The 15,026-nt window shown below is 34.1% G+C and overlaps 2 protein-coding genes across 2 annotated transcripts; both read right to left on the reverse strand.

Moving 5' to 3' along the window:
- Positions 1-566: 566 nt before the first annotated feature.
- LOC100794572 (transcription repressor OFP2) lies at positions 567-2,176 on the reverse strand. Its single transcript, XM_003551566.5, has one exon. It carries the CDS (start codon positions 2,048-2,050, stop codon positions 917-919), a length of 1,134 nt encoding a protein of 377 aa, XP_003551614.1. The 5' UTR covers positions 2,051-2,176; the 3' UTR covers positions 567-916.
- A 7,487-nt stretch (positions 2,177-9,663) lies between these two features.
- LOC100795092 (ataxin-10) lies at positions 9,664-14,428 on the reverse strand. The gene is made up of 4 exons (XM_003551567.5): positions 14,169-14,428; positions 13,958-14,040; positions 11,431-12,060; positions 9,664-11,010 (listed from the first exon to the last, which is right to left on the reverse strand). The coding sequence occupies exons 3-4, from the start codon at positions 12,056-12,058 to the stop codon at positions 10,142-10,144; spliced, it is 1,497 nt and encodes a 498-aa protein (XP_003551615.1). The 5' UTR covers positions 12,059-12,060; positions 13,958-14,040; positions 14,169-14,428; the 3' UTR covers positions 9,664-10,141.
- Positions 14,429-15,026: the final 598 nt, after the last annotated feature.

Here is a 15,026-nt window from a genome sequence, read left to right on the forward strand (position 1 = left end):
AGCTTTCTTGTCGGTAGTTGTGTGTTGTTGAGGGAGAACTAGCATACAAGATCTTAAAAGCTGCATGCTCAGGCTAGGAAAGAAGCCCCTTTAAATTTTGGGATGAAAAACGTGAAATCAAGGGGTTGTACTTAAAGGGCAATTTCTTTTAGATTAAAAGAAATAATAATAATAATAAAATCCAAAGTTTAATGGAAGAAGCTGTCAGTTTTTGCACCTGGTTCTGTCTCTTACAATATGAACAATTTATACAACTTTGTGCCAGTTATGTCTTGTTCCCAAACAACTCTGGGTCCATGAAGGTACTAAAATTCAGAAGCAAATTTTATGCTCCAAGTTTTTTTTTTTTCTTCTTGAGGAAGATGACAGATAGCTAACAATACAATGCCCCGTTTGTGGCAAACTTTTCTGCCTTTCTAAATACACAGAAAAATGGTCCAAAATTCCAAATAAAGCTTGTGTTTAAAAACCATTTTACACGTTTGCATGCCAAATGACACTATTGTAGAGTCATGCGTAATCTGAACTCTGCAGCTCATAAAAAAATTAATTGAGCTATTCCCTAATTAACAAAAATTCCTCAAACCCATTTTATTTTCCTATGGACCAAGGCCTTAACAGAGTAAATTTCATTCTATTGTGGTCCAATTCCACCACAAAACCTCTGAGATGATGTGTGCAATTGCTGCTCTTGGTTGCTTCATTCAATTTCGTTTATCCATTTGAAAAAAAAAAATGGAAACATCTTGGACACTGTCATGCTCAAATATTGGCTTAACACTAAGGTCTATGTATCAAACTAAAACCAAGATATTAATATTACTTACGTGTGAACATAAATTGTGTTGAGAAACAGAAACTAGAGAAACTCATTTAGAATGGTCTCAAATCTCAATTGGTTACTTAACTTGTTCTACTAGTTATTATCAGTTAAATCAAACCATATTTGCTTGAACACTTTGATAATGAGATCGTGATACTCATCTGAATTCAAAGAAAGGTAGCAAGCAAGAAGATCCTCCAAATCCTTTGATGTCCTTATGTTGTTCTGCACAATCATCTCCACCATTGATTCTCTGAAATCCCTCTGTGGATTCAGTGATGACTTCACAACTGCAAAGCTATCCGAGAGGCTTCTCCGGGGGGCCGAGGACACGCTTCTCCGGCCATGTGCCTGAATTCTCCGGCTCGCAATTCGCGGCGAGTTCATTCTAAGCCTCACTCCCGGAGAGCTCACAGAGAATCTCCTTCCGTAGGTGTTCTTATGTTCCTTCATTGATGAAGTGTCTTCCTTCACAATTTTAACTCTCAGAGGCCCCTTATTCAGGTTTGGCTCTTCATGTGCAGCCATTTTGCTTCTTGGTTTGGTTTCTTTCTTCTTGACATCACTGAGCAAGTCATTGAATATTGCAGGCTTGGTCACAATTGGTGGAAGCACAAGGTCTGAGAAGGAATCACATTCATACTCATACCCTTCTAGCTTACCATCTTTTCTGGCTATGGAATTGTTGTCAACATCAATGATGATGTCCTTGGCGTTGGAGTGTACCCTGCAGGCACAAGAGTTGGCCCAAGGAACCGTTTCATCGAATGATTCAGTTGGAAGAACACGGTCTGTTCTGAATTCTGGGTCAGGGTACTCTGATTCAGTGGAGCTATCATTTGGTGATGAGGAGTTGTTATTGTTAGAGACAACAACAAGCTTAGGAGAAGAAGTCCTTGAAGTTCTTTTCTTGAGTCTTTGTTTGGATGATTTTCTGGGGGGTTCAAGGGAATTGGTGTATTTGGCATTTTGGTTATTTGTTGGTGTTGGTGAGGAGTAGATTCTATCATTTGGGGTAAGCTCCCTTGTGAAATAGTAAGACTTTCTGAGATTGTATTGGTGTGGTTGCTTTGGTTTTGATGCTTTTTGGGTTGAGGCTGGTGAAGGTTGCTTTTTCTTCCTGGAATGAGTTGTTGGGGTTTGCTTTCTTGTTTTTCCCATGTCCTTGAGTTTGTAAAACCAGGCATTGGGGATCATATCTGATAATCTGAACCTGTAGTTACCCATACCCTCTTTGTATCTATGTTTCTCTTCTCTCTCTTTTTCTCTATGTGAAGGAGTTGTGAGGGAAATATTTTCTAGTTCTCTCTATGATGAATGAGGGATGAGACTTCAGGTAAGACCATCAGTGTGTTTTGGTTTGGCACTCATGGTAATGTGAGATAAATACAAGAGAAATGAGGCTTTTGGAATTGGAGGTAGTAGGGGCTGGGGTCCACAAGGGAGGAAAAAAGGTTGGCAAAAAATGAAAAAATTAGTGGGGCTGATGTGGTGATTGGTGAATGAATGACTATTACCTGATCCAAAAAAACAACAAAAATAACATGTTCTCTTCTTTTACCACTATTCAAAAGGATCACAAAGGTGAATTAAAGTTTAAACACCCTTCTATGTATGTGATTGATTCCCAAGTGGATTACATGCTTACATGTATCTTCATAGGAAAACAACAATTGATTGTGGCCCATTGATTTGGAGTGCTTACCCTACTACTGCTTTAGACCCGAGTGCAGGCTCTAACACTAATAGAGAAAAATATGAGCCAGACCAATTGGTTATGTTTTCAGATGTATAAAAGTAAAAGCACTATACTTTTGTGAGTGGAATAGGAGGATGCTATTTTGCAGAAAGTTCATTGGCTCATTGCAACCAACAAGCAATGTGGTTTTGGTTAAAAAATTGTTCTGACGAGAAAGGGAAAAGGAACACACTGAGATAACTGTGCTGAAAAGAATTTGAGGGGCAGGAAAAAAAAGAGAGAGAAGCTTTTGGAATTGGAAGCTTGTTGAGTGGGTCAGGCATACATGCAATCCAATCTAGAAAAATCCCAGTGGCCCATTTAATAGATAGATTTTGCAATTTTGGATTACTCAACTTTTTGGTTATATTCTTTTCTTATGATTGCTTGCTTCTCTATCTGGCTTAGGGAAACTAGAACATGGGTTTTGTTATATGGTCAAGAATCTTAGTTTAGCCCTGTGAGTCTATCCATCATTTTCTAGGTAAACTCTTGAAGTACCATGTCTCTTAAGGTAAGAAAAGAAATCAAATCTTTTTTTTGATACAAAACTAAATGTATTCTTTAATGAAAAAAATCTTATTTGATTTTGATAAAACTACTATAAGTGTCAAAATTCTCTATATGAATAATTGACATAATTACATATCTAAAACTTAAATTAAGATTATTGATTAAATTAGAATAACCTTATATTTCATGCATTTGATGATAAAGAATCAAATTCCTGTAACATATAATAGATTCCCATAATTAATGATGATAATAATGTAGAAAGAGAGGATATGAGCAAATGGATTGGTTGTGGGTTCAACTAGTGTGACCACGATCAGAATTTGAAATTGATATATACTTTAAATCCGTGGAGCTATTAATGATAGCATGATACATGATGTACATAAATCATGCCAGAGAAATTAATGTTGGTTACTAATCTTGTAAATTTGCATTGGGAACATAATTTGTACAATCATTGCAGTATTGAGCAGCATAAGAATATAATGGCATGGCACCACCATGTAATGGATGGGGTACATAATAACATTACATCCATTCTTTCTTCCCAAAAGCATATGCAGAGAAGGTGAGGCATTGTTGCTATGCCCTTCGGCTTTGGGAGTAAGGTTGAACCTGGTCAAATGGTCCCCTTCCATGATCCGTGCAAAGGTACAACCTCAATAGCCACCCTAACTTTGTGCACGTGTCTAAACTGTAGGCGATATAAAAAAAATTTATAAATTAGACAAATAATTTTTTTTTAGTTTAGGGGGTGACCCTAGAGTATTTTTGTCACGAGTGAAATATATATTATGGTGGTTGTATTTTTATGAAGGACAGCATAGTCTAATCTGATCCCCTTGTTTGCTATCTCTTTTGTGTATTAGACATCATCCACCTAATGTTGGACTAGCCATAATCATCATCTATGATGGTATTTGATTTGATTGACAAGAATGCTATTTTTTTAAAAGTTTTGGACTTTGGATGAGAATGGGGAAGACCAGTTTTTTCTCCTATTGGCCCATTATGATAATCACTGTTACCCATGTTGTCATTGTTTTGTGATCGGTTACACATTTGTATTTCTAGGCCCAAAATAGCTTTTTGGTACCAGTGTTAACTTGGTCTAATATCAGGATACACAGGGAGAGAAAAGAACAAGACATGTGTGGTAATCAAATTAATTGATCCAGGAATTTTCATCAGGTCCTGCTGCCACTTGCCATCATACTGGAGAGGGAAAGGGCACTTTGTAAGTTCAAAGTTTGGGTTTAAAGTGAAAGAATTTGAAATATCAGCTTATCTCGAGTTATCAAATACATGCAGGATAAAATGATCTTATATCACATCCTAAGCAAATCATCATTTATTTGAACATTAGCTTTGTGTGCGTGTTTTGTTTAATTTTCTTTTTTATTTTGTATATCTTTCGACGTATTTTGTTTGTGGGGCAAGAAACAAGTTGAAATGCTCTTTGATCCTAAAATAAAAAAAGACAGTCAAGACCAACAGGATACAAATCTGGAGAGAAACATAAAAAAAAGATAAAGAGATATAAAATGGGTTTGATGGTTAAGAAAAAAGAAAAAGAGAAAAAAGTTGTTGTTTGATCTCTCTTGTTGAAAAAAATTAACAAACTAATAATTAATATTTGCTGATAAAAAAATAGAAAAAGAAGAAACTTCATAATCATATAGTAAGATGAGCAGAAATGTTTCCAGAAAAATAAGACTACTTGTAGCTGCCAACAATTTTGAGAGATTAGTAATACAATTAAAATAAATGTGAAGTAATATATGATACTATACGTTTAGACTATTTCCATTTTCTCTGTGAGACAAATCAAAACGTGTCTAAAATCTCAACCCAAAGTATCATCACATGAAATGAATTAGAAAGCAAATGACTGAGCATCAAAAATTAGTGTCACACCTTATTTAAAATGTATAAAATCTATTTAAAGAATTAATCTTTTAATAAATATTTTGTCATACTGAAACATGATAAACATAGCATATTTTTTGGCCAGAAACAAAAATTAATTTATCAAAATACTGAAAATTATTTAAAAAATTCATCTCTTTTAAAAGATATTTTTTCATACATACATAAAGACTCGAATATCAAATCTCAATCACATACTTAAATCACAAAATTATTTGTCAACTAATATATCACACCAGATTGATTAAAAGGGTCCTCCTTGTGTAGTGCCAAATATAGTTCACTCACTGCCTCATGCTTTGCAATTCGCATCATCATAGTCCTATTCTATGTGTTTCAAGCTCCAAGAAACCAGTGTGCTGAAGGGCTCATTAATAAGGTGTTTGTTATTTGCAGTGTTCTGATGAGGTCAGAGGGTGCTTCTTCTGGCCCTGATCATGGGTTAGTTTGTTGGGATCTGTAGGTTCTGTCAAATGTTTCTTTGGCTAGGAAACAACATCAATGTATCGTTTCCTGGATGACCCATGGTAGACATTACTTTTACTTTATAGTTTACGTACACTTTGTGTGCATGTGTTTAACATTATTTCATGATTGCATAAAGGTTTGTGCCATCCAAATATTTTAGCACTAAAGTGACAATGCATATACACAGTAATGCTATGCTAAGTATATTCAAGAACACCTCTAACATTTTAATTGTAGATCTTAACTTGAAATTTTGAGACAGTTTTTGATGGATACCAAAATATCACATGTCATTTAATATATTTCTCAGTTTTTACTTTAATGATAATTTTATTTTAAGATCTTAAGTCATTTATTTTAGGTCACACATTAAATCTCACAATTGTTTTTTTTATAATTGAGCTTAAAATAAAAAATATGTAATTAATTTAATAGATTTTAATTATCAATAAATAATACTAAGAAATAAAAAATATAATAAGAATTGAAATATTTAATTACGATCATAATTTAAAATTGCAATTATTACAAGACATTGATCATAAAAAAAACACAAACATGGACAATGAGAAAAAAAAATTGAACATTATTGTAACCGAAACGTCCCAAATATATTCTAGCAAGTTTACTTCAAGTTGTTGATTAATTTATCTTGTATGCATATAGCATCTTGAATTAAAAAATAATAATAAATACTCAGTAAAAAAATTAACAACAGTGATCATGGCCTAGAGATTGAAAGACAACGGTAGTTTTTGTCGTGATTGAAAGACAATTGTTTAATTTTTTCTTCCTCGCAACGTTCATTTTTTTTTTTAAATTAATATTTTTAATTTTTTTTCCTTTCAACTCAACAGCCAACACTCACCCTCTCTACTTACCCGTCACCCTCTCAATGCTCACTTTTTTTTTCAATTTCCCCTTCACTCTAAGCCACACAATCCCTTCACTCAACACTGAGTCCCTCACCCTTCACAATCTATTAGGAAGAGAGAAACTAAAAAAAAACTTTTTTTTAGAATAATGAGGATTTTAAGAGGTCTTATAGAAGATTTCATCCTTCATGTTGGAGATCTCAAGTCTCTCTCTAATGGAAGATTTTGGTAAGATCAAATCATGAGCTCAAGATCTCACAATAAAAATACTCTAATAATCTCAATTACCCACTAAAGATGTTCTAATAATCTCAATTAAAAGGGTGTTGACTGTTGAAGGATCAAATTAAATCATTTCAAACGGTTAAACCAATTTTAAAATCATTTATTTATTCCATTGACATACCCTCCTCAGTTCTAGATCCACCATTATGATACCCGAACACCGGGTGCTAGCCGTCACCTGAATAGTGACGCCTGACGAGAGCAATATCACAACCAAATACACTTAATTAACTAGAGTAATTCTCATAGAGTAATGATGTAGGTTCTCTCATAAAACATGTAGGGCATTCACAATTTTCTTCTCCCTCTAATTTCAAGTTTTTTATTCTCAATCAATTGTTTTAATTATGTCCCAAATATTTCTAAAGATTTACTGATTTTGGATTAGAAATAAAATAAAGAGAGAAAGACTTGATAAGGGTAGAATTAAAAAAAAAAGAAGAAATAGAGCAGATACATTATTTGAATACATAGAAATAAGAAGCCAGAAAAAAAAAGTATTTACTTTTAATTAAATATGAATATAAATTATTTGCAATTTTTTAAGCTATAAAAACTATTTATTTCTGTAAAAAAGTAAAACAAAAAAAGGTAAATGCAACAAACATTGTCCCCCAATTTTAGGAGGAATTTTGTTTATAAGTAGGACCCAACATAACTTGTTTTCTAATCTCTCCTACTCAAACATACAAAAGGTTAGTGTCTGAGAACTTGCAAAAGACAATGGTGTATTTTTCATATTTTTCTCTTATCATTGAAATGTTAAGCATCAGGAAACAAAGAAGTCCTTCTCAACAGGACACTTTAAGATGAACTTTATGTCTTTCCTCAGTTCAAGTCTACTCAGCTTTCCTCAGTTCGATGTTGGGAGCAAAAATAGTGGTGTTACCGTGAATTTTTAGAAGCGCAGTGTGTTGCTTTAGCTCCACCATGGGATTGGCCACGATTTTGCTTCATAGCCTCCCCAAACATACACTAAATATTATTAACTAACTTGTTCCCTTAACTTTTTTAATTTTTAATTTCTAACACTTGTTCACAAGCTAAAGCTTACCAAACTTTTAGCTTGCTGCAAGAAAATAATTCATTTGCCCGCAAATAAAAATTAATTAAAAATATAAATATTGAGCTCCAAGAGAAACAATTGGTGGGAAAGACATGACCACTAATATGGTTCACTTGTATGAAAAGAGTCAAGATCAAAGTGATGGTCAGTGAGAAAAGAATTACTACTAATGTTTTTATCAAAATTCAAAATCGTGACACGTTAGGATGGACGTGATTGAGTGGCTCCTGAACTTCATACGTCAGCTTGGAGATGTGTCTTTGATAAGAGGGAGTAAGAATATGAGTTAGAAAAGAAAAATAAGTATATGCTTAATAAGACTTGTATGAACAAAGGAGAAAAAGAGAGGGGCACAGACTTGTTGTCGTGTGCTGAGTGTGTTGGTCGTATGAGATGGTCATGCCAAAGAGTTCAATAGAACCTATATTTACATTAATTGAGCATGATTGTTGGTCCTCGTTTGTAGGGGCTTTTGTAGCCTTGTAGATAATTTCTGGCTTGTAGATAATAGCTGAGAGCTTATAGATAATGTTAGAGATAAATATTTGCTTATAGATAAAGGTGGAAGATAATCATACCTTATAGATAATGTGTGGCGTTATAGATAATTTAATATCTGCCAATGGATAAGATATTCAAATACATTTGAATATAAGAAGGTTAGAGATAATATGTCTGTTGGGGAGCCCGACTGCTAAGGGCCAAGCGTCCACGCTCCTGTAATAGAACTGACGTGGAGGGTTGACACGTATCTCTGAGTGTCAAGTAGGATGTCACATAAATTTTGTGGGTCCTGAACAATACAACTAATATGATTCATTTGTGGGAGAAAAAGTCACTATCATAATATCATCTTAGATACCATATTGAAATTTGAACTTAAGGCCTAACTCAATCTCACAAAATTAATTTGTAAAGTGAGGACTGTCCAAATTTTGTAAGCCCTATCTAAGTCATATGTGTGTGTTTATTTGTTGAAGGTTTAATTACCCATTTAGTCCCTATAATTTTCAAACTTATCCATATCCTTATAATTTATAAGTGAACTTTTTAGTCCTGAAGTTTACATTTTAATTCTCAAAAGGTTCTTGCCGTTAATTTTTTTTAACTCTGTTAGTTGAAGAATTTTAATGGCAGAGACCTTGTGAGAATTAAAATGTGAAGTTTAGGGACTAAAAGAGATAAGTTTAAAAATTATAGGAACTAAATGGATAATTAAATCTTTGTTGAAACAGTTATTTGTTGAGCTGTTTCACGTTAATTGTTGTCTTATTAGGGGATTTATGTGAAGAGGAGTTGACATGGTTTTGTCAATTTTTGTCATTGATAGTAAATTTATTGAAAGGGTTGGTACTGAAATAGTTTTGCTTCAGGTTAAAAGATGGAAGTTGTTAATGAGAGATCCCTTTTTCACCAAATATGCCAGGTAACAATGATTTACTTAATTGCTGAGACGATCTCCAGGGTGATCATTACTGCATAAGATCATAGGTATTCTCAAGTTACCCCTTTGTATACCGCTGCTACATATAATACGAGAACAAAAAAAAAGGAGCTAGAATAGAAGGAATGTTTTTGAAACATTGGAAAACTTGGAATCTAAGGTGCAATGTCTTCCAAGCAAACCTGCTTCTACTTTGTGTGAGCTTTGTCACAAATTTTTTTTCTTAAATATTTTTCCCCATTTTCTCATCAAAATACATGATAATATTTGAAATAAGAGAAAGTCATGTAATTCTAAAACTCGAAAAAGTAGCCATAAGAAACCAAAATTTCACAAAACCTTCTCCTCCTTAGAGTCAAAACCGTTTAGGAAGAAGGCACATCAATCCCTGTTCACATTTTCAATCCCCAATAAGACAATTGACATAAAATAGCTCGACAAATAATAACTCCAAGTTTCATCAACACAAATCCCTTCATTGACTCATGAACCACAAAAAACAAACAGCAAAAAAAAATCTGTTGAAATTAAAACTTAAGAAGTCAATTGATTACATATTAACATATGCACATGGAATAGATAAAACTGGTAAGAGAAATCAAAAGATAGTATCTAATGATATTATACAACTAAAACCAAAATATAATAAACTACATAACCCCACTTCCTTACCCAATAATAAACACATTTCTCAATGTTTATATTTATATTGCCTTTGTTCTGCTGTTTGGCTTTTTCCTCCCCCATCTGACATTGCTTGATAAATTGTCATGGGTATTGATGGGGATTCTGCAAAATTGTTTGGACATCTACAATTTCTATTCAAAATATGAATTTTCTTCCGAGCTTCCATTGACAAAAGAAACAGCAGTTCCAATTTGAAAAGAAAAAGAAAACGGGAAAAGAGTCCCAACCTAAAATCCAACCAAGAGACCATATCACCGTACTAGTTAGTTAAGACTAATATGCATAGATTCAACCAAGTTATAGTGATCTTTCACGGGATGTTTACAAGCTTTGCACGTCTGGTTCTCTGATCAACTTCCACTCGGAGACCAAGTGAAGTAATTTCAGGCACATCAGCAGATCCTTGAATCTCCAATTCAGCAACTACCTTTTGGTTCTCATCGTTGCCCTCCAACATATTCCTTACAGACCATATGCCCCATTCTCTCAGGAAAGGATTATCTTCATCAGTAACACACTGCTGCAATAGAAGTAGAATTCCATTCCTGTGTCGGATTTCATCTTGTGCATGCTTCCTTCTATAAACACAGTTGCCAATAAGTGCAACTATGTCTCGCCTGAAGCCCTTATAAGGGCATGGTTTGAAGGAACAACTAGCACCATCTTGATTCTCACATTGTTTGAGTCCTTTCCTGATTATTGCTGGAGGTTCAAGGGCTTCAAGCAAATACAAAAGCAACTCTATGAGGCCATATGACAATAGCGCATCAACAACATCATTTGAATCCTCTGTATTACCTCTCACACCATCTTGAGCACAAATGTCCCTCAGTATGGTAAGAGAGTAGCCAAGAACATCAACCCCAACAAAGCCACTAGGAAGACCAGACTTCCCTCTCGTTGCATGTTCAAGAACCCCAATAGAATTCTTGAATATCCCAAAAACAAACAATGCAACATCCTTTGAAACAGTAACATCTTTATGCCGTTCATTCAAGATTTCTGATAGGATTCGCAGAAGAAATGCTTGTTCAAATGAAAAGTGATCATCTTTTGACTCAGCAACTTCAACCTTAGGAACATCCGCAAACTGCAATTTGGAAAACAACACGGGCAATTGAGACTCTTCGAGGCATATTCTTGAAAGAAGCAACTTCAACCAATCCTCACCAAAACTAGCTGGTTCAGTAGAAACCAATAAATAAGAAAAGCGCCAAAAAAAGAATGAAAAAGAAATAAAGTAATCAATGCCACAACCTAAAAATTATCATAATCCCATTTGCCACTCATGACAGCATACAAAAACGTCAAAGTATACAACCAACATGCTGCAGCAACAAATAAGCAGTGCCCCACTAGATGAAGTCAGCTAAATGGAGCACACAAAGTCATTGTGTATTGTATTAAAAAGAATCAAAATTTCAAAAAGACCATTTAAATCAAGGAAAAGAATTACAAGCAAAAAGGAATAAACAAATGAAAAAATATTATCATATGAATTAAATAAAATCAGTGATATAACTTAAAAAACCCCATGGCCCCAAATGACAGGACAGAATAGAGAAAAGAACAAAATACATAAAGCTACTACTAACTCACCAGAAGAGGCAGTTCTCACAATTTCTGCCATTACAAACCATCCATCCTCACTGGACAACCGTTTAAACCATTCCGGGTTTCCATCACAACATGTATAAATCACCATACACAACGGGTCACAAGTCTCCTTGGTGTGAAGTCTAGCAAGTGATACAAACCCATCCAGATAGAGCTCTTTCCAAATAGCACATTGATGCTGTTTTCCCGCCAAAGAAACATTTGCCAGAACCTGCAGACCCCACCGAACCAATCCATGATCAGGGCCTGAACAAGCAGCCTCTGACCTCAGAACACTACAAACAACCGCCACCCCATCAAGCTCAAGAAATGAGTCCTGGTTTGCAGCTTCTCCAGCACACAAGTTTCTGAGGAGCTTGAAAGACAAACAAAGAATATGATTATGCTGATGGTGATGGTGATGTGAAGCATGAGTGAGTGAGTGAACTATATTAAGTACTGCAGGGAGAATCCTTTTAGAAGCTAGTTCCAAACGCCCAGAATCAGATTTGGCATTCTGAATGAGAATCTCTAAGGACTTTTCCATGTTAGAAGAGTTGGAGGCTTCAAAGAGTAACTGAAGTGTATCTTCTGATATGGGGTGCTCCAAAAATGCTGTATCACCACCCATTGCTTGATTGAAAAAAGAGAAAAATGTGAAATTTCAAAATAAAAATTTGATTTTGATGAAAAATTCAAACACCCCACAATCTAATTGGTCAAAATTGTAGCAGAACAGTGAAAAATTCCAGAAAATGAAAAAAAAAAAATAATAGATGAAATATGGTTGAGATTGGCGGTGCCAATTACCATCTAGAGATCTATGAAAGTTTTGCCCATACTACAATCCAATACAAAAATAAAAGATCCAAGCAATTCAATTTAGAAATTAAAGAAAGTAATCTTACTCATGAATGAAAAAAATGTAACTGTTTACAAACATATTAAGACTATTAGCCAATTTGAAAATCTATTTCATATTAAATAGGCCAAGAGACCTATCTTTAAATAGGCCAATGGACCTCTAAACAAGCTAAGTTAGGCATATGAGCTAATAGGCTAAAGCATGTAAATAGGTCACTAGTGCATGAAACACTTTTGAAAAACATGTGGACCTGTTAACAGTGGCAATAATCCAAAAAGCTTAAAATAGAAATCAAAAGGGAGTGAAATGTAAAGGCTAAAATCATGGGATTTCAGCAATCAAGTTATTAGGACAGCAACAAAAGTGAGATTTACAGCCAGGAAAATATGAATGATAATACTTGATAAAAGGGACTGTCTATGTTTTGATAACCATAGGAAAATAAGAATGATAGCACTTGATTGATCCAAGAAAAGCTAAAAATAAAATGTTGTACTGAAGTGGAGAAGTTGTGATGATGTTTATGTAGAACAACAGAAAGGCAGATAAAGGTAGAGCTATGCTAGAAGCCTAGAACAACAGATGAACAGAAAGGCAGTGCCATATGGAAGGTACAATTGTTGCCACGGTTCAGTGGGTGTAAGTGTCAAGAAAATCTGTGGCACATTCTAGCATTATTGGAGTTCTATACTTTCCTCATTGTGATGCTAATTCCTTACTACTACAGTACTTTTTCTGATGAGCCATATGACAGTGCAACTCTTCCACTTCCTAGATGTCAAGAAAAAAAATAATCTACAAGCCAAGTAAAAGGGAAAATCATTTCGAAGAACCCAAAAGCTTATCTTTCAAAGAAACATCTATTGGGTAAGGCTGGCATTTGGCAATATATCGTGTCATTACTCAGATTATAAAATTCACAATTTGTTTTGACCATCTTTTGGTCTCTGCCAATAAATTCTATGAATCTTCAAGGCTTATTTACAGGGCTAATTATTGGTAAACTATGTTCTATTTCTTGTTTGCTAATTTTACAAAAATCTTCTACCAGTATTATGACTAAGACGAACAACGAAAGCAAAATGTAGTGGAGTTATTGAAGGAAACAGGACTGAGAAATATATCAATCAAGAGTAAATTACACTAATTCTCACTGAAATTCCCCCTGATATCCCTCTTTTTTCTACTCCTACACTAACCCTCTTAATTGTTTGCAAAACATTACACTAATATCCTTGTACATTACACTATACCATTAATTGATTGAAAATCATTACACTGTAAGAAAGCAGCTGTAAACGTTAAAAAAGCAAGGGTTTTGTGCAATATCAAAAACTTTTAAGGGGAGTTAGTGCAATTTAATCTTATATAAAATGTAAACAATTTTAATTCAAAACAAAAGACGCGTGATTTCACAGATAAATTGTTCCAATGAATCAGAACGCCTTGCCACTTTCCAGGCTTGAACTCTTTTAAGTCAATTTATGAGAACACACTCATTGATTGTGCAGGTATTGTTGTTTTAGTATTTAGAAACTTAATGAGAGAAATGACAGTGAAGAGTTACAAAGTAGGAAACATATCATAACAGGGGAGTCCATGTCCACCTCAAATGCAATAAACAATGAAACTATAACTGAAAGAACGAACGCAGGCAGAAGGTACCTTAGATTGAACAACACACGACGGTGGCCTCTGTGTTCTGCTGGCAGGAACGACGACGTGCGATTAAATTAGGGGTCTTTGGTCTGGTCATTTGAGAGATAGTTTAGATTAGGGTTTATAGTTTTTAAAATGTAAAAAAAAAATAAAAAAAATACATATATATAACTATTAATTTAATCAAGGGACGAAATTCAGATCTAAGGATGAGAACCTGCAGAAAATCACGGTGCTGTGACGGTGTGAGTGTGACTTAGGGAGTTAGGGTGTTGCAACTGGAGGATATTAATCAACACTCTTATTAAATTAATCTTCGGTTCTCTGAGGATCCTCCACACTGGGAGGCGATGGAGGACGTCGTGGTGGTGGCGGTGGTGGCGGTTCGAATGAGCTCACGATTGAGGACCAGAGAGCTCAGAGCTGTTCCAATGTTGTTGAAGACAAGATGTTTAGAAAATTTTGTTTTAATTTAGATCATTAAAATTCAAATAGGGGTAAAAAATAATAGAAAAAGCATTGTGGCAATAATAGCCGCCAATAAATGCTAAGAGCAAATAAACCACAACTGTATGCTTTGTGAGGTTTATAGCCAATGTATTTTAATTTTTAAACCGCGGCAATGTATATACTGTGTTTGGATAAAACACAACAATCCATTTTATCCCACAAAATTATGGCCATACCATAAAAAAAAACAGAAACAACTATTTATCACTTTGTCTTTATCATGAAAACTTAATTGATTTTTTTCACCATGAATTTAATCCAAACACACTAGTAAGTTGATATCATTAGCGACAGTACTCCATTAAATAAGAAGAGATTGAATTCACATATTTTTCAAGTATAAGGACTAAAACATTAATTTGAAAATACAAGAAAAAAATACATAGATAAAAAACATACTTTATTCCATTATTAAAATGCCATATATTATATGTTTTCTATTTTTAATAACTATGCTAGTACTTTAGTTTAGTCTTTATACAAGATATTTATAATAAATAAATAATTAATTTAATTATTCATTTGATTTTTATACTTACACAAATTTTATCTTTTAGTTGTATTT

The sequence above is a fragment of the Glycine max genome, chromosome 18 (genome assembly GCF_000004515.6).
Source record: "Glycine max cultivar Williams 82 chromosome 18, Glycine_max_v4.0, whole genome shotgun sequence".
NCBI lineage: Eukaryota > Viridiplantae > Streptophyta > Magnoliopsida > Fabales > Fabaceae > Glycine > Glycine max.